Raw genomic sequence first — 22,348 nt, forward strand, 5'->3', positions numbered from 1 at the left:
GGGAAATCGGGTTCCCTCCCCCTTCCTTTATAACTGAGTGTCTGGAAATAGTAAAATTGAGCTTTGATCAGAATCTTGTCTTAGCTTCATTCCCTTCTCTCGCCGCCTAGCCCCTCTTCTCTTCCAGGTTTCCAAAATGCCTTTCCAGGCTAGAACCCAGGCTGTGATCTGCTGGCCGGACACAACACTCCCTCACCCCCAGTTGGCCCAAGCTTATTATCCTTTGGTTTGCTATCCTTTCCACTTTTCTCTCTATTCAGGGCTCCAATATCAAAACTCACCACAGGGTGGTGAGACAGCTCAGCAGGTAAAAGCACTTACCACAAAGACCTGGAGACCTGAGTTTGATTCCCAGAACCCACATAGAGGAGAAAGGAGAGAGCCAAGTCCACAAAGCTGTCTTCTGACCTACATTTGTGCATGGTAGCAAGTGTGCACGTGTGTGCTTCCCCCACCCCACATAAATAATAAATTAAAATTAAAAAGAAAACCAAGGTTGGGCATGGTGGCATACACCTTTTTTTTTTTTTAATTTATTTATTATATGTAAGTACACTGTAGCTGTCCTCAGACACACCAGAAGAGGGCATCAGATCTCATTACAGATGGTTGTGAGCCACCATGTGGTTGCTGGGATTTGAACTGAGGACCTCTGGAAGAACAGTCAGTGCTCTTAACCACTGAGCCATCTCTCCAGTCCCAATGGCACACACCTTTAATCCCAACACTCAGAAAGAAGGTAGAAGCAGGTGGAGCTCTGAGAATTTAAGGCCAGCCTGCTCTACATAGTGAGATCCTGTCTCAAAACCAGAAACACTATCACCATACAAACAACAGCAAACCCAGCTCACCTCTACTGGGTTTCACTGGGCTTTGTAGGGCCAAAGCACTCTGCACTTGCCTGTCATCGCTTTCTGGTCCTGCTTTGCAGGGATGTCACCTTTGCAATCTTGCCACATAGGATATCATGATAAAAGGAACTGTGGTGAAATGAATAAATGGATGAAAAGTGTAGTGAATGAACCACTAGTCCAGAGCTCATTGCCCTGTCCTGCCCTGCTGCTGGCCACTACACCTCACAGTCTGATGCTGAAGTGGTGAGAACTGCAAAGGTCTGGGTCATTCTGAGACCTGTCTTCAAGTTTTCTTCTTGTAAGTACGGTCTGTGTGTGAAGGGTTCTTCCTGATAGAAAGACTTCACCCTTCTCTCATGTAAACCATGCTTTGAGGAGGTGGGGGGCAACTCAGTAGACATAGTACTAGCTCAGTCTGCTCAAAGCCCTAGGTTAAATTTAATCCAGAGCATCACAGAAACCCCCATAATCCTGGCCCTAGAGGGGAAGGCAAGCAGATTTAAACGTGCAAAATCATCTTCAGTCATAGCGCAAGTTCAAGGCCAACCCAGGCTATACAAGATCACATTCCAGAAAGAAAGAGAAAGAAAGAAAGAAAGAAAGAAAGAAAGAAAGAAAGAAAGAAAGAAAGAAAGAAAGAAAGAAAGAAAGAAACTCCTTTGTGGCTAAAACTTTATTTCCTGAAGCAGAATTGGTTTTGACACAAAAATTCAAGGATTGGGGCCACTGTTAGGAAGTCTGTCCATGCTGTGCGGTGGTGGTGCACGCCTTTAATCCCAGCACTTGGGAGGCAGAGGCAGGCGGGTTTCTGAGTTCGAGGCCAGCCTGGTCTACAAAGTGAGTTCCAGGACAGCCAGGGCTACACAGAGAAACCCTGTCTCAAAGGAAAAAACAAAAAACAAAAAAATGAAGTCTGTCCATCGTCGGTCCACCTTTCTAGGTTCTACTCTATTTAGACTAACTCTCCACAAAGCTCTAGAAGTTTCTCCAGGGCCTAGAAGCTACACAGCCCAGCTTCCCACTCTTGAGGCCCCATCCGTAGAAACTCTAGGCCTGAACAACTTTTACTCTGAACTTAGACTTTGTGTTCCAACCTCCTTCCCTTCTACACCCTCCACATACTATTTCCACAGGAAAGAGCCAGTCTGCCTCTGGAGAGGCGTTTCCATGGGAAACAGAAGAGGGAGACTAAGAGGCAGCTATGCCTCCTCACAGAGAGCAGAGCTGCTCCACCTCCATCTCACAGTCATAGAATTTCTCAAAGAGTTCTGGAGAGGCACTGTTGCATTCAAGCCACCTCCTCAGGGTGCACAGTGCCTGCAGGGCATCGGCTTTGGTGGGCAGGGGCTCAAAGCCATCTTCTTCCCTCCCACTGTCTTCAGTACCCGTCTCCTCTTTGCACACTCTAGGCCCTGGGTCCTCATCCTCCAGGTCCACAAAGTGAGAAAACTCCTCTTGGCTCAGCCCACTAGGGACTGGTGACATCTCAGTGTCTTTGTCCAGGGACAGTGGTGTTTTGCCCGGAGCGAGCCCTTCTTGAACAAAGCTGCTCAAAATGAGCTGGCGAGGTACCTTGGCCCAAGCTGCGGCCACCATGTGCAGAGCATCCAAAACTGTGATGCTAGCCCTGGCCTCCGCCAGGGAGGTGCCCTCTTTCCCACTCTGCATGGCAGCCAGTTTGCTCAGCAGACGGTGACGGTAATGGGCCTTAAAGGCCAAAACCACAGAGCCAGGCAGGGAAGGAGTGGTGCTGGAGGCAGAGAGAGGCAGGAGTCGAACGTGATGGAGTCCAGGAAGACTGGCCCATTCCTCTACCACTCCAGAAGCCAGTAGCAAGGCGACCTGTCGGCCCTGCTGTCCCATGTCCTGGTCAAACTGTGCCAGCCACTCTGACCAGGGAATGGCTAGGTCAGGGTGATAAGAGGTAGGCAGTGCCTCACTGCTGACCCCAAAGAAGCATCTTGGGGCAGCCTGGAGCCCACCCACAAATACCCTTCGCTTTTCTGTGCCTCTGCTGTTGGCACATAACAGCACTTGCAACCGATCGCATTCAAACACTCTGCCAGGCACCCCGCGATACAACAAGGGTACTTCGGCACAGCCAAAAACATCTTCTGGTGAGAAGTCTTTAAGAGAAAGAGGTGGCTGGGCCTGAGATGGGAGAACTGCAGGAGGAGCTTCAGGAGGGAACAGAGGGACAAGGACCTGGCGAGCCCCAAAGCCCACATTGTTTCGACGTTTCCAGCGGACCAGCCAGCCAATGCTAGGCACGAAATCCTGGCCCATGATATCGGCCAGTTCCTTGGCCTTGTGGAGCAACATGGGCCCCGTTACATCCCAGGCCTTGGCTCGGGCAATGTGGTACCAGCAGAGTAGAGCCTCATCGATCCCACTGTATTTGGATTCACGTTTCCGCTTCCGCTCGTGGTTGGCTGTGCCACTGCACCAGTCTGCCAACAGCTTCTCCTTATTCTTGCAGATCCGTGAGATCTGGGGCTGCGAGACCTGGAAGCGCCGGGCCACCTCTGACTGGGACATCTTAGACTCATCTAAGAGTTCCAGCACCTGGATCTTCTCAGCCAGGGACAGGGCGTGAAGCTTCTTCTTGGTGTTCAGCTCCATGACTCCCTGGGAAGCTGCTGGGGGAAGAAAAGTAGGAGAGCGTGCCAATGGCTGAGAGCAAGAAGAACAGAAGGGGTCGGGACCCCTGAAGCCAGAGCAATTCTCTGGAATGCAGAAAGCTGGAGGAGACCAGGCCAGCTGAAAGAGACACTAGATGGCCAGGCTGTGGGAGGAGAGGGCTAGACCCAGAACAGAGCTGGCAGAGTGGAGTGTTTCTGGTCCGAAGCAGAGAGAATTCTGGGCTGGGGTTTGGTATTGATGGGGTGGAAGGATGAATAGAGGCTAAAGCACAGCTGTAAAGACAATCAGGAGACAGCTGTAGGGACAACAAAGGAGCAAAACCAAGGAGAGGCCTGGGGCTGAGGCTGAGCGGGGCAGGTGTAGGGGACATTCAGGGTGCCAGGGAGGAGTCCCCTGAGAGGAGATGATGATGATGAGGGCCTAGGCTGAATTTTGATGGCTGAAGGCAGGTGGTAGACTGAACGGACAGAGTCGAGATGACCAGGTGAGATGGTACAGATGACAAAGCCAGATGGATGGTGTCTGAAGGCTCTAGTACAATTCGGCGCTGGCAAGGCGGGGTGGTAAAGCTACCCAACGGTTCAACCAGGAGAGTGAAGATGCCAAGACGACAAAGGGAGACAGGGTGAGGAGGATGAGGGCAAAAGGGAAGAAGTGTCCTCTGCCCAGTGACAGCCTGGAGTGGTATCAGAGAGAAGGGAGCACCGGCCAGGAAGCAGGCGGCTCGAGCGCTGGGCTCTGCGCCCTGGTTCGCTGAGTTGACCCCTCGTCAGTCGGCTGGACCGACAGAGGCGTCGACCCCAGCCCGCCCGCCCACCCGGCTACAGGGCCTCCCGCTCCGCACCCACCTCCAGGCGCCGTCCCGCGCCTCCAGTCCCTGCCCCAGCCAGGTTCCTGGGCCTCAGCAGAACCAGAGAGTGACGGGCGCCGCGACCCCGAGGGCAGAGCGCGCCGAGAGGCTGCTTTGGAGCGGGCGCGCGCAGAGCGCGCACAGCCCGCACCCGGGTCTCTCAAGGCTGGGAAAACCTCGTCGCGGCCCCTCCGCAGCCCCGCCCTAACAAACTGATTAGCCATCGGCAGCAGCTTGTCCCGCCTCCAGTTACATCTGATTGGATGCTGTGGAAGTGGCGGTCCGTCAGACCTCGGGAGGAGGAGCTTCCTGAGTGGCGGGGTCTGGCGGGAAGACCGGCCTTAGTGCTTATCACTTGCCGACCAGCCGGCGTGCCTTGACAGCGACCCAGGTCATTTCGACCCCATCCCTACGTGGTACCTAACTGGGATACCGGCCCTCCCGGATTTGTTTTGGAAACAAGATGAAAGGAGAAAATGAATGAATGTAAGCTTTTAGTCACAAAAGAGTTACCATGGACAGCGCTGACCTCTGGTCTCGCCAACGGGCTACAAAATACACGGGTGGCAAGAAAGGACATTTTTTTTTTTAAAACCAGTTTTGGTGGGTCACGGCAAGATCTAAATTCCTATGTTAGTCACTTCCCTCCTTTGTAACTAGGTGTAGATAACTTAGCCCTCCTTGCCCCTAAACAGCCAGGACCCCACTTTTTCATAGGTTTTGAGCCTATCCATTTACCACTGGATGCTGTCAGTCTCTCCAAGTGTCGTCTCCTGCGAACCAACAATTTTCCCTTAAATCTATTTTAGTGGTCTCATCTGCACATTTCCTTTTTGGCCCTCAAGACTACTCAGTTGCTAAGGATAAGTGCCTGACTCCCTGTACTCCTGGCCTACATCGCAGGACAGGCAGTGCATAGTCCAGACGACTCCATGCAGTAGCAGGCCAGGGCTCAGTTTTCTCTGGCAACCATGACCTCAGGGTGCTCTAGAAAGATCTGAGCACACTTAAGGCGATGTATAAGTATTTAGCTAGAGGGGTTTGGGAGGGGTTCCCTTCCTTGTTGAGGCAGGGCTTTGCTGTGTAGCAGACTTCTAGTTGGATGTTAAGCTTCCTGCAGATTCTGTCTCCACTTCCATGTCCCTCTAAGAGTGCTGAAATAACGCACACAACATCCAGCTCCTTATCTGGGATGCAGGGGCAAAATTCAGGTGGTCAGGTTCACAGTCAAAGTTCACACCCTTGTCTTGGACAGGGGTACGAAGCCAATAAATAAATGAATGGGGAAAAGAAAAGTGCTTTAGCTAGCTGAGCCATCTCCCAGTTGTTTAGAATCTCAAAGCGGGGCTGGTGACATAGTTCAGCAGTTTAAACAGGAGACCAGAGTTCAGGAGCGGAAGAGATGGTGAAGAGCACTGTCTGCTCTTCTAAAGGTCTTGGATTGGATTCCCAGCCCCTCAAAATCACCTTTAACTCCAGTTCCAGGCTATCTTGGATACTTGGTACACAGACTTATATGCAGGCAAAATATTTCTTCAAAACAAAACCCACAAAGACCAACGTTCAGTGACTCAAAACTGCTTGTAATTTCAGCTCTAGGGGATCTGATACCCTCTCACCCTGCCTCTGCACTAACATGCATATACTCAAATACTTTTTCTTAAAACAGGGTTTCCCGAGGCTGGAGCGATGGCTCAGCAGTTAAGAACACTGACTGCTCTTCTAAAAGTTCTGAGTTTAATTCCCGCACCCACATGGTGGCCTACCAACATCTGAAATGGAACCCAATGTCCTCTTCTGGTGTGTCTGAAGACAGTTACGGTTTACTCATATAAATAAAATTTAAAAAATAGCCGGGCATGGTGGCCCATGCCTTTAATCCCAGCACTTGGGAGGCAGAGGCAGGTGGACTTCTGAGTTTAAAGCCAGCCTGGTCTACAGAGTGAGTTCCAGGACAGCCAGGGCTACACAGAGAAACCCTGACTCGAAAAACCAAAAAAAAAAAAAAAAAAAAAAAAAAAAAAAAAACAAAAAAAACCCGAGTCTCCATATTTAGCCTGGCTGTCCTGGAACTTGCTCTGTACACCAGCCTAGCCTTGACTCCTGAGTGCTAGGTCTAAAGGCCTGTGCCACCATGGCCAAGCTCATGTTTTTGGGTTTTTTTTGGTTTTTGGTTTTTCGAGACAGGGTTTCTCTGTATAGCCCTGGCTGTCCTGGAACTCACTTTGTAGACCAGGTTGGCCTCGAACTCAGAAACCTGCCTGCCTCTGCCTCCCAAGTGCTGAGATTAAAGGCATGCGCGCCACCACGCCCGGCTTAAGCTCCTGTTTTTGAGATGTTAATATTTGGGCTGGAGAGATAGCTCAGAGGTTAAGAGCACTGGGTGCTCTTCCAGAGGACCTAGCAACCACACTGGTTCACAACCATCTATGATGTAATCTAATACCCTCTTCTGACATGCAAGTGTACATGCAGACAGAGCACTCATACATAAAATTAAATCTTTAAAAGAAAAAAGTTAAAATGTTAATACATACCAAGTGAGCTATACAAGATCCACTATATAACATCCAAGTACCAATCTGGCTTATGCTCACTCACGGTCTGCACATGACACCCTGCACTGTAGACAATTCTGGCTTTGCAACTCTGCTTTGGCTTAGCCACCCAACAGGCAATGAAAGGCTCATCAGATGACAGGATCTGAGGTTACTCTCCTCTGGGCTGCTGTTGTTCTACGATGACGCTGGTAGGTTTGTAGATGGATGAAGATGAGTGGGCAGGTGGGTATTTGCAGGAGCGCAGTTGGCCTCCCCAGCCAAAGCCCTCAGATCCCCCCGGAGTTGTGAGCCACCTAGGAACGGAACTTGGCCCTGTGCAGGAATGACGAGCATCCTCTCCTCTGCTGCGCGCTCTCTCCAGGCTTAACTCTTAACTCCTTTGAGTTTAAAGCACAAATAAGCTTCTGGGCTCACTTTAACCAGGAGACATTGCAATGCCATAGATCTGCCGCGCCGCCGCCTACATATTCACAGCGAGTAAAGTCTTTCCAACCAGCCAAAAGCACAGATACGGAGAAAATGCTGAAGTTGATTTTAACCCCATTTTTATATTAATTAGCTTCATCCTTTATACCACTAAATTGTTATAAGTCTGAAATTACATAACAAAACTGACAAAATAATTTTACATGGTGGAGTTTAACAAAAACTTTGATTTTGGGAGAAAAAGTTGTTTCAATTTAAAACAACCAACCAACAACAAAAAACCCTTATTGTCCTAAGTAAGTTTGAAATGAAACAACCTTTCAACAAGGAGTCAAGAGACAAACTGTCCAGCAGAAGGCTCTGTAAAAATGTTTATTTTTACTAATGTTTTGAATACAGGAACTAAATATGTGAGGGGGGGCCCTCAACTTTGCAGAAAACAACAGTTTGGGCCTGCCCACAGCCAAGGGGGAAGCCCACTCTAGAGTACTGTAGAGGACTGTCCCCTCCTACTTAATGTCAGTGCCACTAAGCAGGAAACAGAAAACTCAGGGTGTGAAGACCTTACCAGCTACTAGCTAGCGTGCAAGGAAAGGGGACCATCCTGTGTCCTGGGAGCCAGGATACACAGGCAGGAGGCAGAGGCTCCTAATTTAGTTAAGGACAGGAGGCTGAATGCCCAGGTCCAGGAAGAACAAAAAGGGGATTTTGGAGGTAGGCTTTTTTATCGAGTTAAAAAACAGGCACATTATCCAACTTCTCCCTGTGGCCCCCAAGCTGCTGGCCCAGCCCCTGACACTATCCCTCTCCCTACAAAACCAAAGGGACTAAGTATGGGGGCAGAAGATGGGAAGTTCTGAGGATAGGAAATGTCTGGGTAGCCAGAGAGCACCTGTGAGCAAGCCAGCCAAGCACAGGAAGGACAGGTTTGAAGCTGCTTGTCCCTTTGTGGGACAGGGCAGAGCCAGGAGGTGCCCGAGAACATTCTAGCTCAAGCACAGAACCCCATGTAGCATGACAGAGGACAGGGGACTGCTTTGGCAGGAGGCAAAGGGAAGCAGAACTAGGGTAGGAAAAGGTCCTGGCAAGTGCCACTCAGCCAGCTCACTCCAGCTGCTTCCAGAAAAGGCCCAGCCTGGCTCATCTCTGGGGCAAAACCCTGGAAACCAAAGGGGGCTTGGGGGAAGAGGGGTGGGCAAGGCTTGAGACAAGTGAGCTGCTCTCATATTCCTTCTCAGAGGATCCCATTTGAGCCCTGTAATCACCAGGGTCTTAGGCCCAAGGCAGGCAAAGTGAATGCACTTCTTGGAGAACAGAGAGAAGTTGGGCCCACAGGTCAGCCCTGGAGCAGCACACTGCTCCTTACTCCCTGAGGGCTCGGGCTAGAGGCAGTCGGAGCCGCCACCTCCCTGTGCTGTTGCCAAAGGAGGTTGGCAGGACTACGGAGTGAAAGAGGAGAAGAGGGGCAATGGAAAGCAAGGTAGAGAGGAGAGCAACGGCCTTAGACGTGGGGAGCTGGGTGGCGCATCAGGAGGAGTTCTGGTTCTGGTAGATGGATGCTTTCTCCTTCAGCAGATCCAGACACAGGTGGCAACTCCAACTTCCTACAGAGAGGCAGAGGGGTCAGGGCAGATCCCACAAAATCTCATCGACTGTCTTCCACTCCTCAGACCTCACTCCAGGTAGGACAGGGGGAGTTCTGTAGCAGCAACTTCATTGTTCTCCTGAGCTGAGGGAACTACTTAGTCTTCAAAACCATGAAAATTAGAACCAGAGAGATGGCTCAGCAGTCAAAGAAGATGTGGTTCAGTTCCCAGCACCCACTTGGTGGTTCACAGCCACCTACAACTCCATCTACAGGGACCTGATGCTCCATCCTCTGACCCCCAAAGGCATCAGCTACTCATGTAGTAGACTGACATACATGTAGACAAAATACTCATTTTAACATACACTAAAAATACACATGAAAACCATTCTCCATGAGCACACTGAGTGCAAGGACAGTCCCCAAACAATGCCAGATCCTCTTGTCACTTCAGTGGCCCATGGGCTCACAGGACAGTCTGAGCAGACACAAGTGTTTTGGGGTTTTTTTTGTTGGTAACTTATTAAATTTATTTATTTGGGGGCATTTGCCACAGCATGCATGTGAAAGACAACTTGTGGGAGTCCATTCTGTCTTTCACCATGTCTGTTGAGGGTTAACCTCTTAAACTCAGTCTGTCCAGGCTTGGTTCCAAGTGTTTACCTGCTGAGCCATCTTGCCAGCCCAGTCAAAGATTGTTAAAATGCTCCCAACTTTAGACAAAAAAAGTCACTGCCTCAAAGGTTGAAAAAAAGTCATGAAAAGAGACCTCAGAGAAACTACTATATTTTATCCCCAAGACAGTTTCTCTGCTTAGTCCTGGCTGTCCTGAAACTCACTCTGTAGACCATGCTGGCTTTGAACTCAGAGACCTGCCCCTGCCTTTTAAGTGCTGGGAATAAAGGCGTGTGCCACCAGGCCTGGCTTGGGAAACTACTTTTAATTTAGTAAAAGCCAGACATCCCATTTCTGTGGAATGCACTGCAAGTGAACTGGGGTGCCAACATCTCTGGGTGTTTCAGCAGAAATCAGAGAAAGAAGTGAACTTGTGTATCCCACCCCTTATCACCCAAGCCTAATTTCATAGAGAAACAGGAAATAACCAGGCACAGTGGTGCACACCTATGATTGCAGCTCTTAGGGAACAGAGGTAGATCTCTTTTGAGTAATTACCCTGCCTAAAAAACTAAACAAAGAACAACAACAAAAATAAATAAAAAATAAAAATAAAGAAAAAGAAAACTTATAAACAGAAAATAATTGTTCTGTGCAAGAAAAATAGCTTGCTAAAACATTACTGGTATTTATTGCAGTTGGCTCCATTTTCTTGAGAAGTAAAACTACTTATTTTGGGGATGGGGGTTGTGAACAAGGTTTCTCTGTGTAGCCCTGGCTGTCCTGGAACTACCTCTATATTCCAGGCTGGCCTTGAACTCCGAAATCCACCTGCCTATGCCTCCTGAATGCTGTGATTAAAGGCACATTACCACCACCTGGCTAAATCTTAATATAGAGTATATAAGCATAATTGTATGTATGTGGTTTGGAGAATACTCCAGAGGAAATAGCTTATCTCTCCAAAGACATAGGATTGCATCAAGTCTAACCCAGCTGCTCTAGAGACGGAGACAGGAGGATTTCAAGTTCAAGGGCTGGCTACCTGGGCTACCAAGCTAGCTCAGGCTACCTTATGCAACTTAGTGAGACCCTGTCTCAAAACAAAAGATACAAGTGTGGGATGGTGAGACGGCCCAAAGCCTGATGACCTGATACTCTCCAGAGCCCACGGTGAAAGAAGACTTGACTTCTAAACTTTGTCCTCTGACCTCTACACAAGTGCTACGGATTCAGAGTGTACAGCACTCTGAATAAAAAAATGTCAAGAGTTAGGGATATAGGGAGATAGCTCAGCAGTGGGATGTTTGGCCAGCAAGTACAGGATTCTGGGTTCTATCTCTAGTACTACAAAAAGCAAAAGACAGAAAATAAGCCCTTTGTAGTACTAAGGAAATATCTGTGCACAGGTACATGCCTGTGTCTGCAGAGGCCAGAGGAGGAGACTCCGGACCTGGAATTACAGACCATGGGGAATGGCCAACAGGTGATAGAAACTGAACCAAGGCCCTCTGGAGGATCATTCAGTGCTCTTAACTGCTGAGCCATTTCTCCAGACTCATTAAATGTTTGCTTTAATTTACCACATGTCATTTTATTATGAAATCTATGCTGTTAGACATAAGAATGCTGAAACCCATACAATTACAGATCCATGACAAGTCACAAATTTCAGTATGGATATTTTACTTGGTTGCTGTGGATCTTTCTGGGATAAAATATTTTGAGTAGATCCAGGCACTTACCTTCAGGAGGCTCAGACATGGAAGGAGTAAGACAGTACATGTGGTAGCCACGGTCACAGTCATCACAGAAAAGCAGCTGGTCCTGCAGAAGGTGAGAAGAACAAAGGTGCAATGGTTTATGTGCTAAGTTATGACACTGCTGCTGCTCCAAGAGGGACTAGTAGCAGCAAGGGTCAATTGTCAGTCTGTCCATCACTGTCTATCTGGAGTCTAACTGATCACAAAGCCTACTATTTCCCTACAATCTTTTCTCCACAGAGCTGCCAGTTACCTTTTGAAAAGATGAGACAGAGCATATAACCCCCTTAATAAAGAGCCTCAGATAACATCCTCAAGGTCTAAGCATAGGGCAGAGCTTAGGTGCTTAATGTGCACCAGGTCCAGGACTCCTCACTGAGCTCAAATGGTCCCAAGATCCTACAACGTCCGGCCGAGCCCCGCCTCTGTCCACCTTCCCGACACAGGAAAGATCTAGTGGATAACAATGGCCTCATTACAGCCAGCTGGCCCACCTTAAGGCCTCTGCACTAGCCATACTTTCTGGGCTCCTTGTATTATCCAAACTCCAACAGCAACCTCACTTCCTCCAGAAGCAAATACAGCTACAAACCTCTATCAGCATCCAGTTAACTCTTTGGCACATGACTAGTTTCATTTTCTTCAAGGTGTATCATACAAAACTCTGTTCCCCCAAGTACACAGATTCTATCAAAGCACCAACTTCTCTGTCTTATTTACTGACCTGAGAGCTAAGAACACTGTCTGACTGTTGGTGCCCAAGAAACAGATATTTTTAAACAAGTATAAAGTTCCCAGGAGGGCGTTAGGGAGGAGCAGGTGCCTTCTGACGGAGCCAGGCAGGCTCAGCGACACTCACGTCGTTCTCCGACGTGCCGCAGAGGTTGCAGCACTTGCACTCGATGCACTGCCAGCGGTAGGTCTTCACGGCCGCCATCATCACAGGGGTGAACTGCAGGCAGGACGGATGCCCTGTGGAGGAGGGGAGTAAGTGGTTGGAAAGCAGGGTGGGGAGTGGGTAAGGGAGGCTGCCTGATTCTAACAGCACTCAAGGAAGCAGGCTAAGAGGTCCCTGGGCACGGAGCAGTCTGCTCTTTGAGGATGGAGGTACCTGAGCGGCCACAGTCGGAACAGGACACTAGCTCCTCAGGCTGCCCTGTCTTCTTGTTGATTTTTGAGTCTCCTAGGCAGAAGTCACAGTAGTTGTTAGGCAGGGCCAATCCATCAGGTCCTTTCTTGGCTATAGGGAAAAAGAAAAAAATTCTGATGATTCTCAAGGGAACCCTGGGATACCCTACACTCTCTCTATGAAGGGTTTTTATAAGTAGGCTGCGTCCTCTCCTGCTTGCCTGCCCTGACAGCTCAGCTTACATTTCTGCTCCTCAGACCTCTGGGACACAGGAGTGGGTGGTTGCGAGTCTTCTTTGTCCTCTCCTTCCTCTTCAGCCAGGTGGGAATGGGCGTAGTGGTAACTGAGGCCAGGCCGGTTCTTGTAGCGTTTGCCACAGACTGGGCGGGAGAAAGATTGCAGAGAGCTATCAGGACACAAAGGTGCTACTTCCCCACTCTGACAAGCTCTGAAGCTCCAAATGAGGCCCATGGAACATCTCTGCCCCCAGTATCTCTACTCTGGGACAAGCTTTAGTGATGGCCCCTTCCCCTCAGCCAAGAGCATCACTCTCTGGACCTCTTTAGTTTCTTGGATTCTCTTCCCTCTCTAAAACACAATAGCTACCGACATTTTTCTATGCTGGCTTTTAGAAGGACTTAGCCCATGCTGCATCAACTTGCCCCAGAAGTAGTAACCATCTGGGAGCTCCAGGTCTGTAAAGTTCTACAGTCTGGCCTATGGCAAAAGGGGAAACGTAACAAAGAGATGTCAGACTCTTTTCTGCCATGCAAATGTGGCAGGTTCATGCCACCCTGTGTATATCAATCCCAACTAAACAGATGAAAGGCTGAGGGTGGGTTTCTTGGTGAACACTTACTAACTGCCAGCCAGGATAACTTCCCCAAAGAAACTGAAATACATCCCCACACTAGTGCCCTGCCCAGCCCCTGCCAACCAGCAAAGAAAGATTACATGGCATTTTATCTTGAGCAATGATACCAAGAGGGGCAAGGGGGCCAGCAGGAAGGAATGGGAGGATGGGAGGAGGTGGCGGCATGACGGTGGAAGCATGAGCTGACCACCTGCTGTCTGGTTGGGGAACATCAGATGAAATCTATCCATAAGGGGTTCTGTTAATACTAGGCCAAGTGACCACAGGAGTAAGTCTGTGGGTGATAAGCAATGGTAAAGACAGCTGCTAGGACTGAGAACGGAGCACACCGGGTACCACAGCGCTCCCCTCATTACCGTTGCAGAGATTCCAAAGCCAGTATCACAGGAAATGAGAAAGGCAGGAGGAACAAGGGAAGAGGGAAAAGGGACAGGAAAACACAAGTCTGAAAAGTTGAGAGAGCTACCTCTCTGGGGCGCTTTCGAGGTATGCTTTTGTTTGAAACTATCTGAAAGACAGAAAGAAAAGTCATGAGAAGAAGGCCTTGATACATTTGAAACAGGGCGGCAGCAGCAGGAAAACAGAGCGAGTGAGAGAGGACCCCAGCAGTGGCACTTCAGACTGGAGGCACAGAAGTAGGGTAAGCCAAAGCAAAGGGAAAGAGGACAGACACTAACCCTCAGGGCTGGCTCCCTGTGCCCTGCCTTGATGGGTCAGCAGATCTGGATGCTGCCCACTGTGAGGCCAACCCTGCCTGCTTTGAGTTCCCTCATCCTCCCATCCCAGGACCCACAGAAACCTCGCCCCAGAGCATGCAGGTCCCACCCACTGTTAAGCAAAGGCCAGATTGGCAGGCAGGACAAGAACCCAGGCTTGTTTTACCATTCAGTGCAAGACCATGACCCGCCCTCCTCTCACATCCAGAGCAGGAGCTGGGTCCAAGGTGAGAACTACCCATCCCTCAGGTGGCACTCACTGTCACAGGCATAGGGCTTATCCCGGTCCTCCAGGATGGAAGCATCCAGCTTCTTCCGGGCACTGCTCACACCCTTACTCTGCCAAGAAAACCAAAACGATGACGATGCCCTCACCAACGTGCGTTGGCTAGAAGAGCAAGGCAGAAAGCAAAACTAAAGACTGGTCTCCAAAGACCAGCCGGCTTCCGTCTTAGGAAGCCCATTAGCGCCTCACCTTGGACTTCCCCTTCCCCCGACGCTTTGGAGTATCTTCTTCATAGTCCTCATCATCAAGGTCATCAAGGAAGTCATCAGGTTCAATGATCCGCTGAGTGGAGCACAACACGTGAATGAGCAGAGCTCAAACACATCCCAAAGCGCCCTCATGATAGAGAGTTAGCCACTTGGAACCACCTAGAAGCTCCTGTGGGCTTAACCTTACCCAGAATCGTTCCTCACCCTGCACCCCAGTCCTGCTTCCTTGAATGCTCTCTTTCCGCTGTGCCTCTTCAAGTTGCTCCCTTAATCTATCATGCCTGTCCCCCATCTCTCAGAGGCCGGCTTCCACAAAGCTCTCCTGGTACCTCAGGCAGCCACATCCTGTCCTGCCTGCTCTGCTTCCAACTTTCATGTCCCACTTTCAATGAGCTTTGCTGCTTCCTTGACCTTGAGGAAGTTTTAACTGCTTTGCTTTTGCCTCCTTGTCCATGAAATGGGAACCACAGGACCTACCTCACAAGGCTGGACAAGAGGAAGCATACGGAAAAATACTTAGCACAGTATCTGGCTTATATATAGCTATTCTCATCTTTAAACTTAGCACAACTTCCCAGTTGACAGGTGTGAACCAAGTGTGCTTCACCTATGTAACTCCAGGTATCTAAGTCTCTAACAAAACCTTGTGTGAGAGAGAGAGTGAGTGAGCCTTTACTGGGAAGAGGAGTGCGGAAGGCTAGGCAGTCAGGGCTGGTGGCCAGCAGAGCACAGGACTGCATGGGCAGCTTCAGCTTCCATTCCAGCTGTTTTTTGTTTTTGTGTTAGGGCTTACATACACATCAACAAGCATGTGTCCTACCATGTTCTACTTCAATTCTAACTGGGCGAACCTCCCAACCCACAAAGAAAAGGCTAGTCCTACTAGCCATGGCAATAACAGACCTTCCGTGCTCGACTGTTGCTAACAGGAAACTCGCCCAGGCTGTCATCGTCAACTCGGGGATCTGGGGCACCCCGTTTCTCCAGGGGGTCAGTACGCAACAGAGCCTCTAGACTGCTGCCATCCTGAGAGATAAGCCCCTCTTTCTTCAGAGTCTGTTCAGTGTCTGCAACAAGCCAAGACGGAGCTGACTGAGAAGGGCTGAAGCTGAACCTACACCACGTGGGGCCAAGTCAAACCCAGCCACTTCCGGTCTCCAGGAACCGAGATGGATCTGTTCAGGCAGCACTGGAATACAGCTTTACTTACCTGTTTCACTAAGCCAGCAAGCCCCGTAAGGGGTGAAAGTATGGTCTGTGCAAGCTCTAACACAGAGCTGTGGGAAAGCTGTGATCAGCAAGCCTTGTCACGCAGACCACGGCCCTGCTTGGGAAGGGTGCCCCTCACTGGGTTCATCTGGTGCACGTGTGTGTAGTATGTCTGTATGGTCCATGAACACATGTGGGGACACATGTTGGAGAAGGACATCGGGTGTCCTGCTCTATCACACTCTGCGTATTGCCTCAGAGGCTCTCACTGAACCCTGAGTTAGACTGGCAGCTAGAAAGCACAGTGCTGTACTCATAGTTTTGGGATTATAGGAAAATGTCGGCCAACTGAGCTGTTTGTTTGTTTGTTTTTCGAGTCAGGGTTTCTGTGTAGCCCCGGCTGTCCTGGAACTCACTCTGTAGACCAGGCTGGCCTCGAACTCAGAAATCCGCCTGCCTCTGCCTCCCAATGCTGGGATTAAAGGCCCATCACTGCCCAGCACTACACTGATATTTTTGTATAAACTCTAGATTAGAATTTAGATCCTTGTGTTCATACACCAAGCACTAGGACACTTCTCCAGTCCATATTATTTTGAGACAATTTCATGGTTTTGTTTGGTTTTTTGAGGCTCTCATGTAGCCCAGGCTGGTCTCAAACTTCCAATTAGTAGAGAATGACCTTGAATTTCTGATCCTCCTGTCCCAACCTCCTCAATGCTATTATTATATAGGAATAAACAACCATGTTCCGTTTATGCGAAACTGGCTATTAACCCAGGCCCTGCGCATGCTGAGCGAGTACTCTAAGCACCCTCCCCACCCCCCCACCCTCCCGCTCTACCTGGTTTAATCGATGGGAAAGAAAGCCTGGGATCCTCAGGTGGGTGGGCTCGGCGCTTTTTCCGCCAGCGTCGGGCAGGATAGGAGTATAACTGTCCAGAGGCCAATCCTGCGGAAGAGAGGAAGGAAGAACAATTAAGCCCTAATCCAGCCCCCAAAAATGATGGCAAACATTTTGTGGATGAGAACTCTGTTGAGTTCTAGAGCAAGGGAGTGATACAGAGCACGTGAGCCTGGGCCAGGTGGGGATACTTCATGGAAAAGAGAAACAGATGTCAGCGGAAGTACGCAGCTGTTCTTAGTCGTCGGGAGATCATAGCTGCTTCGTCCTCTCCATTCTCATCTACTGGGGTGAGCAGTGGAGGAGCCTTCAACTACCCCATCTCCTGAGGGACAACAGAAACTTCCTCGTGCTCCTGTGTCACCTTTCCCGAAGCCTGAAACCTTACCTGGTCCCCGGTGTCGCTTTTCCATCCAGATATAACAATTGCTCTGGGCTACTCCAGTCTGTGAGTCCAGGAAAGGCAGGCGCACACTACGTTCAGCACAGAGGCGGGCGTTATAATTGTGGCACTGTTCCATGGCATCTTTGTAGTATTGCTCGCCAAGGCTGCAGAAAGGTAAAACAGGTGTGGGGCCACATCACCCTTCTTCCCTGTCAACTGCTTCTCTCAAAGGCTCAGGAGTCTAAGAGGCTCTCTTTTCTGTTATTTGCCTCCTATTCTGCCTCAAGGGACAAGAACCGTCACTAAGCTATCACACAAGGAAAGACAAGTTACTACGGGCTGGGCCAGAACCCCTAAATAATAATCATTGTGACACATGATTTTATCATGTGTATAATCAGACACAAGCTTTTTAAATATTTGTTTGTTCTGAGACAAGGTCTCTTTCATTCTGCAGTCTAGGTACTGAACTCATGAAAATCTTCCTGTCTCAGCCTGCCAAGTCAGAGTGAAGCGTGGCCAAGGAAACAGCTGTGGTAGAGATCTTGTTCAGCCCACACAGGGCTCTGGATTCAATCTGCCACTACTGGAGGAGGGAGGGACAAGAAGAAATGAATTGCTCATTCTGTGGTTCTCATGTGTCCAACTCATGCAAGTTAATATGTTACTCGTCTTACCCAAGCGTCTTAGCTGCAGACATTACTGTAGATAGTAACTTCCTCTGACAAATGGGGAAAACAGACCTAGAGGACTGGTCACAAGATTTTTAGCACACTATTAGTAGATTCACCCCTCCAAATGCTATTTGGTTATAAAAAATGAAGTTCTGCCGGGCGTGGTGGCGCACGCCTTTAATCCCAGCACTCGGGAGGCAGAGGCAGGCGGATTTCTGAGTTCGAGGCCAGCCTGGTCTACAAAGTGAGCTCCAGGACAGCCAGGGCTATACAGAGAAACCCTGTCTCGAAAAACCAAAAAAAAAAAAAAAAAAAAAAAAATGAAGTTCTTCCTAGGCACATTACCCTGACTTCAAGGCCAGCTGGGCTGCATAGCAAAACCCTGCCTCAAAACCCAAACTAGGCAGGGTTGGCGGCACACCTGTAATCCTAGCACATGGGAGGTAGAAGCATTACGTCATCCTCCTCAGCTAGATAGCAAGTCCAAGGACAGCCTGAACTACAAGAGACTAAAAAAAAACCCAAACAAACAAAACGACAACAAATTATCATTGAGTTGGGCTTGGTGGTGCATGCCTTTAACGCCAGCACTCGGGAAGCAGAAGCAGGTGATCTCTGGGTTTGAGATCAATCTCATCTACAGATCGAGTTCCAGGACAACCAATACTACAGAGACCCTGTCTCAAAACAAACAAACAAAAACCAACCAACCAAACCAAAAACATAACAAAAACACTTGTTCTTGAGGAGGGCCTGTCTGGGTTTGGTTCCCAGAATCCATATAGTGGTTCACAACTATCCATCAACTTCAGTTACAGGGATCTAATTCCCTCTTCTGACCTCTGTGGGCACCAGGCATACATGTGGCACACATACACACAGGCAAAACATTCATACAAATGAGATAAAATGTAAAAGCTCTTCAAGTACAAACGATCCAAAGGTGATTAGGGGGAAACGAAAGGCAGGCACAGTACTAAGGGTGTCATGGGATAGGACCACTCATCCACAAGGCAATGCAATGCTCCAAGAAGAGAAATTCCCCAAGTTCCTCAAAGCTTTTACTAAGCACTAATACTAACAGAAAGTCTGTTACACTAAAGCCCATCTCAGGCTCTTCCTGTCACACAACTGACACCCAAAATTTTCTGGTCCTGGAGGAGGTTATCTAAAACCTGAGAGGGATTTTCTAAGTACTTTAAGAAAAGACAAGAAACTGGAGAGCTAGGGGTTTTGTGGTTCAATGACCCCACCTTGTTTTGGTACAGAAGAGTAAGCTTTAAGTCTGTAAGGACCCATATTTATAATCAATCAATCAATCTTTTTGTTGTTCTGGGGCCCATATGCAGAGCCCCCCAAATGCTACATGTATTCTACCACTGAACTATATCCCAGCCAAATATTCAATCTTTTTCTTAAATAGAGGCTTGTGTAGCTCATACTGGACTCAAACCCCACAGGCAGTCAACAATGACCTTGAATTTTTGATCTTCCTATCTCCCCAACTACCACAAGCACTACCACATGCAGTTTATGGTGCTGGCTAATCAAACCAGGATCTCTTGTATGCTAAACAAGTACTGAGCCACATTCCTAGCCTCAAAAAGCAAACACTGAGGGCAGAAGGGACTTCTTACCCATAAGGTGTCTAGATCGCATCCGGGTGGATTTGGGAGTGAAAAGCCTGGCGTGGCTGTAACCACCACATGGACACAGCCACGTAACTAACCTGCATGAACCTCCATTCCTCTCCCATAGATTGGAGCAGGTAGACTAGATGAGCTCTGACCTACCAGGATTCTGAAGAAGAGAATAGGGATAAGAACGCATGACAAGCAGGAGGGAGTAAGGTCTCAGTGTCTAATGCTATTACTAAAGCTCTATCAACAAGCCCTAATGTAGACTCTGATGGGGACTTTCACTGAGCAGTCACAAGAGACCACTGCACAGCTTAGTTTGTTCCCAGCAAATGAAAAAACCACACAGCGCACACAGCAACACTACAAGTACAGCCTGAGTGGGTTCAGTGAGTAGGAATAACTATAATTAAGGGATAAATGTGTTGGAGAGCACAGCACAGAAGAGAGCAGGCTCACACTGGCTTGCCTTTAGGAGGCAGCCACATCCTTACCACACAGGAAAATTGGATAAACAAGGCTGACTGCAGCAGCTCCTTTGTTTCTGCTGATGGGAATTGATACTGACACTGGAAGTCAAACGGAAGGAAGGACCAGCCCTGTGGGGCTGAAGACTGCAAAGTCAGAGTGCGGAGCCTGAGGGAGGCCTGGAGGGATGACTGGAACGTCCAGTCAGGGCCCCTGCAGGCCAGGTAAGATTCTAGAAGGCCAAGCAGGTGCTCTAGTAGGAAAGATGGCCGGATAAGACTGCATGAGTGTATGCATGTGTGCGTGCGAAGAGAGCAAAAGAGGAGAGTACACACAAATTCAAGACTCTGTAGCAAAAAATTCCAAGCTTCTGTTATTCTATGGATAGCCTTATATAACTCATAGAAAGTTTTAAAAACTAGTTGGCAGCCATGGTTATTTTTACACTAGTATTTAATAAGACCACTATAAAGACTATTTCAACCATGACATTGTATTTGAGAAAAACAGAAAATTAAGACAGAAAGTCTTCTCACACGGCAAAAAAATGAAAAGATGAGCTAGTGGTCTTTCCCTCAGTGAGTGATGGCAGCTGACAGAAGACAGAAACATACTATAAAAAAAAAAAAAAAGGCATCTTTCCAGAGTGAGAATGGTGTGAGAATCAAAGCCTTCCCTGTAAAGGGAAAGTTCTGCGGGGAACATGTTAGGAGTGTCCAGTCTTCTGCACCTACAACTGAGGAGAAGCAAGTTAGTGCCCCACTGATACTCAGGAACCAGTGAGTTAAAGAGGCATGAAGAGCAATGCTCTATTTAAATGAGGACCCAACACTTAAAATACTACACCAATGGGTTGGCGACTCCATTTTCTGCCAAACCATCTTTCAACATGAAGAACTCCATTGACATCTAATTCTGAAAACCTAGGCAACCATATTCTTTTAGACAGTAAGATTTCCAGGGTAAAAGCTGTGACTCCTCCCTTCACAGGAAACCTGGGGGGGGGGGTGCACGCAGGACAACTCCCCTTCCAGGGGAATGGTGGGGTCAACAAAGAGAAAGGCAGGGTAATAAAGACCTAACTTCAGAAGTCCAGAAGGAGAACTATAAAAATGTTAAATTAACAGCCCCATTTCTAAATTGAGGGAAATGTCAGCCTGAAGAGAGTCGGGGATCCAGAGTGGGCAGATCACAGAGATAATAGCGTTGGGAGGAGGGGTGATTGAAATAGGCAGCAGGATGAAGCCAAAAGCGAGTTAAAAAAAAAAAAAGCCACAGAGAAGGCACTTAGCTTAATGGAAGTGGGAAAGCATTCTCAAAGAAAAGGGCTGCAAGCAGCAGGGAAGAAGCAACTTAACCTTAAAAAAAAAAATTTAAAAAGCCTCTTGGGACGATTGGTCCCACGACAAAGACAGATAAAGCTGCGAAAAGTCCTCCAGAATGGTTCCTAAACCTTTACTTTGTCATCCAGAATCCAAAAGCTTTGACTGCACAGCTGAAACACTTCAATTTCTCTACCCTTACATCACGTCTAACATGGCCATTAAAGGAAGAGAAGGCCATTCTTAAATCCAATGGGCACCCCGTTCCAAAACTCTGATTCTTCTTCAAGAAGGAAGGAAGAGACTTATCCAAACCCTAAACATCTCCAACTGAGGGGAAGCGGCTAGCAGGCCAGTCCCCGTTCCCGGTGTCTCCCAACAGCCGTTAACTTCAGCTCGGCTGGAAATCTGCCCCGCACAATGGCATCTGGGGGACAGAGAACGCCCACCTCAGGGCTCCTGCGGACTGGAAGGCCGTCTGGCTCCGGTCTAGTTCCCCGCTCCCCGAAGTTCTGCGCTTGGACCAGTTCTTCCCAAGAACATTTTTAGTTTCGTGGACCCCGGATTTCCCGGTTAACGTCACCGGGCTGCGTAAGTCTTAGGACCCCGCAGGGACGGCGGAGCCTGTGGCCCCAGGGACGGCGGTGGGCGGGGAGGGGACCCCGATCTCCTAGGGCCGCCGGCTCGGCTCGGCTCGGCCGGACTGACGCGTCTCCAGAGAGGGGCCAGGGACCGTGAGCCTCTCCTTCGCAGCCCGCAGCTCCGCTCGGGGCTCGGCCCGCGAGGAGGACGCCCGGCGGGGGCTCCGGTGTGCCCCCCTCCCGGCCTCCACAAGTTTCCAAAAGAAGCCCAGCGCCGTCTCCCGAGTCTCCTGTTGCCCTCCCTACCAGCAGTCGCACAGCAAGGACTCCCCGGGCATGTCCTTCTCTCTACCTTGTCTCTTCCCGCACCTCCCTCTCTACTCCCAGGTCCTTTACAAGATTTCTGGTACAGGAGAGATTAAAAAAGAAAAAAACAGACAAACAAACAAAAAGGACCACTCACAGCTTCACTACATTCTCCACCACAGCCGCCATCTTCCCTGTTCCTCTCCCTCAGGCCGGGAGGCCCCGAAACCTACAACGCGCAGGCGCTAAGCCTTCTCGGGACACACGGTCCTCGACCCTCTGCGCAGGCGCAGCCAGGGGGTGCGCGCACGCACAGGCCCACGAGAGCGAGCGCTCGAGAACGACCTG

At 49.2% G+C, this 22,348-nt stretch overlaps 2 protein-coding genes across 4 annotated transcripts; both read right to left on the minus strand.

Annotated features, from left to right (window-relative positions):
- Window positions 1–1,511: 1,511 nt before the first annotated feature.
- Tigd3 (tigger transposable element derived 3) lies at window positions 1,512–4,499 on the minus strand. Of its 2 annotated transcripts, none has more exons than XM_021152613.2 (2): window positions 4,346–4,499; window positions 1,512–3,490 (listed from the first exon to the last, which is right to left on the minus strand). In XM_021152613.2, exon 2 carries the CDS (start codon window positions 3,474–3,476, stop codon window positions 2,064–2,066), a length of 1,413 nt encoding a protein of 470 aa, XP_021008272.1. In that variant the 5' UTR covers window positions 3,477–3,490; window positions 4,346–4,499; the 3' UTR covers window positions 1,512–2,063. The 2 variants fall into 2 exon arrangements, with proteins under 2 accessions (XP_021008272.1, XP_021008273.1); XM_021152614.2 differs by having other exon boundaries at window positions 1,513–3,493.
- A 3,181-nt stretch (window positions 4,500–7,680) lies between these two features.
- On the minus strand, window positions 7,681–22,288 carry Dpf2 (double PHD fingers 2). 2 transcript variants are annotated; one of them, XM_021151712.1, is made up of 12 exons: window positions 22,158–22,288; window positions 17,016–17,176; window positions 16,568–16,675; window positions 15,418–15,581; window positions 14,495–14,587; window positions 14,280–14,358; window positions 13,770–13,811; window positions 12,672–12,809; window positions 12,412–12,540; window positions 12,160–12,272; window positions 11,283–11,364; window positions 7,691–8,938 (listed from the first exon to the last, which is right to left on the minus strand). In XM_021151712.1, exons 1-12 carry the CDS (start codon window positions 22,187–22,189, stop codon window positions 8,862–8,864), a joined length of 1,218 nt encoding a protein of 405 aa, XP_021007371.1. In that variant the 5' UTR covers window positions 22,190–22,288; the 3' UTR covers window positions 7,691–8,861. The 2 variants fall into 2 exon arrangements, with proteins under 2 accessions (XP_021007372.1, XP_021007371.1); XM_021151713.1 differs by lacking the exon at window positions 13,770–13,811 and having other exon boundaries at window positions 7,681–8,938.
- Between the last annotated feature and the right edge of the window lie 60 nt (window positions 22,289–22,348).

The sequence above is a fragment of the Mus caroli genome, chromosome 19, assembly GCF_900094665.2.
Source record: "Mus caroli chromosome 19, CAROLI_EIJ_v1.1, whole genome shotgun sequence".
Lineage (NCBI taxonomy): Eukaryota > Metazoa > Chordata > Mammalia > Rodentia > Muridae > Mus > Mus caroli.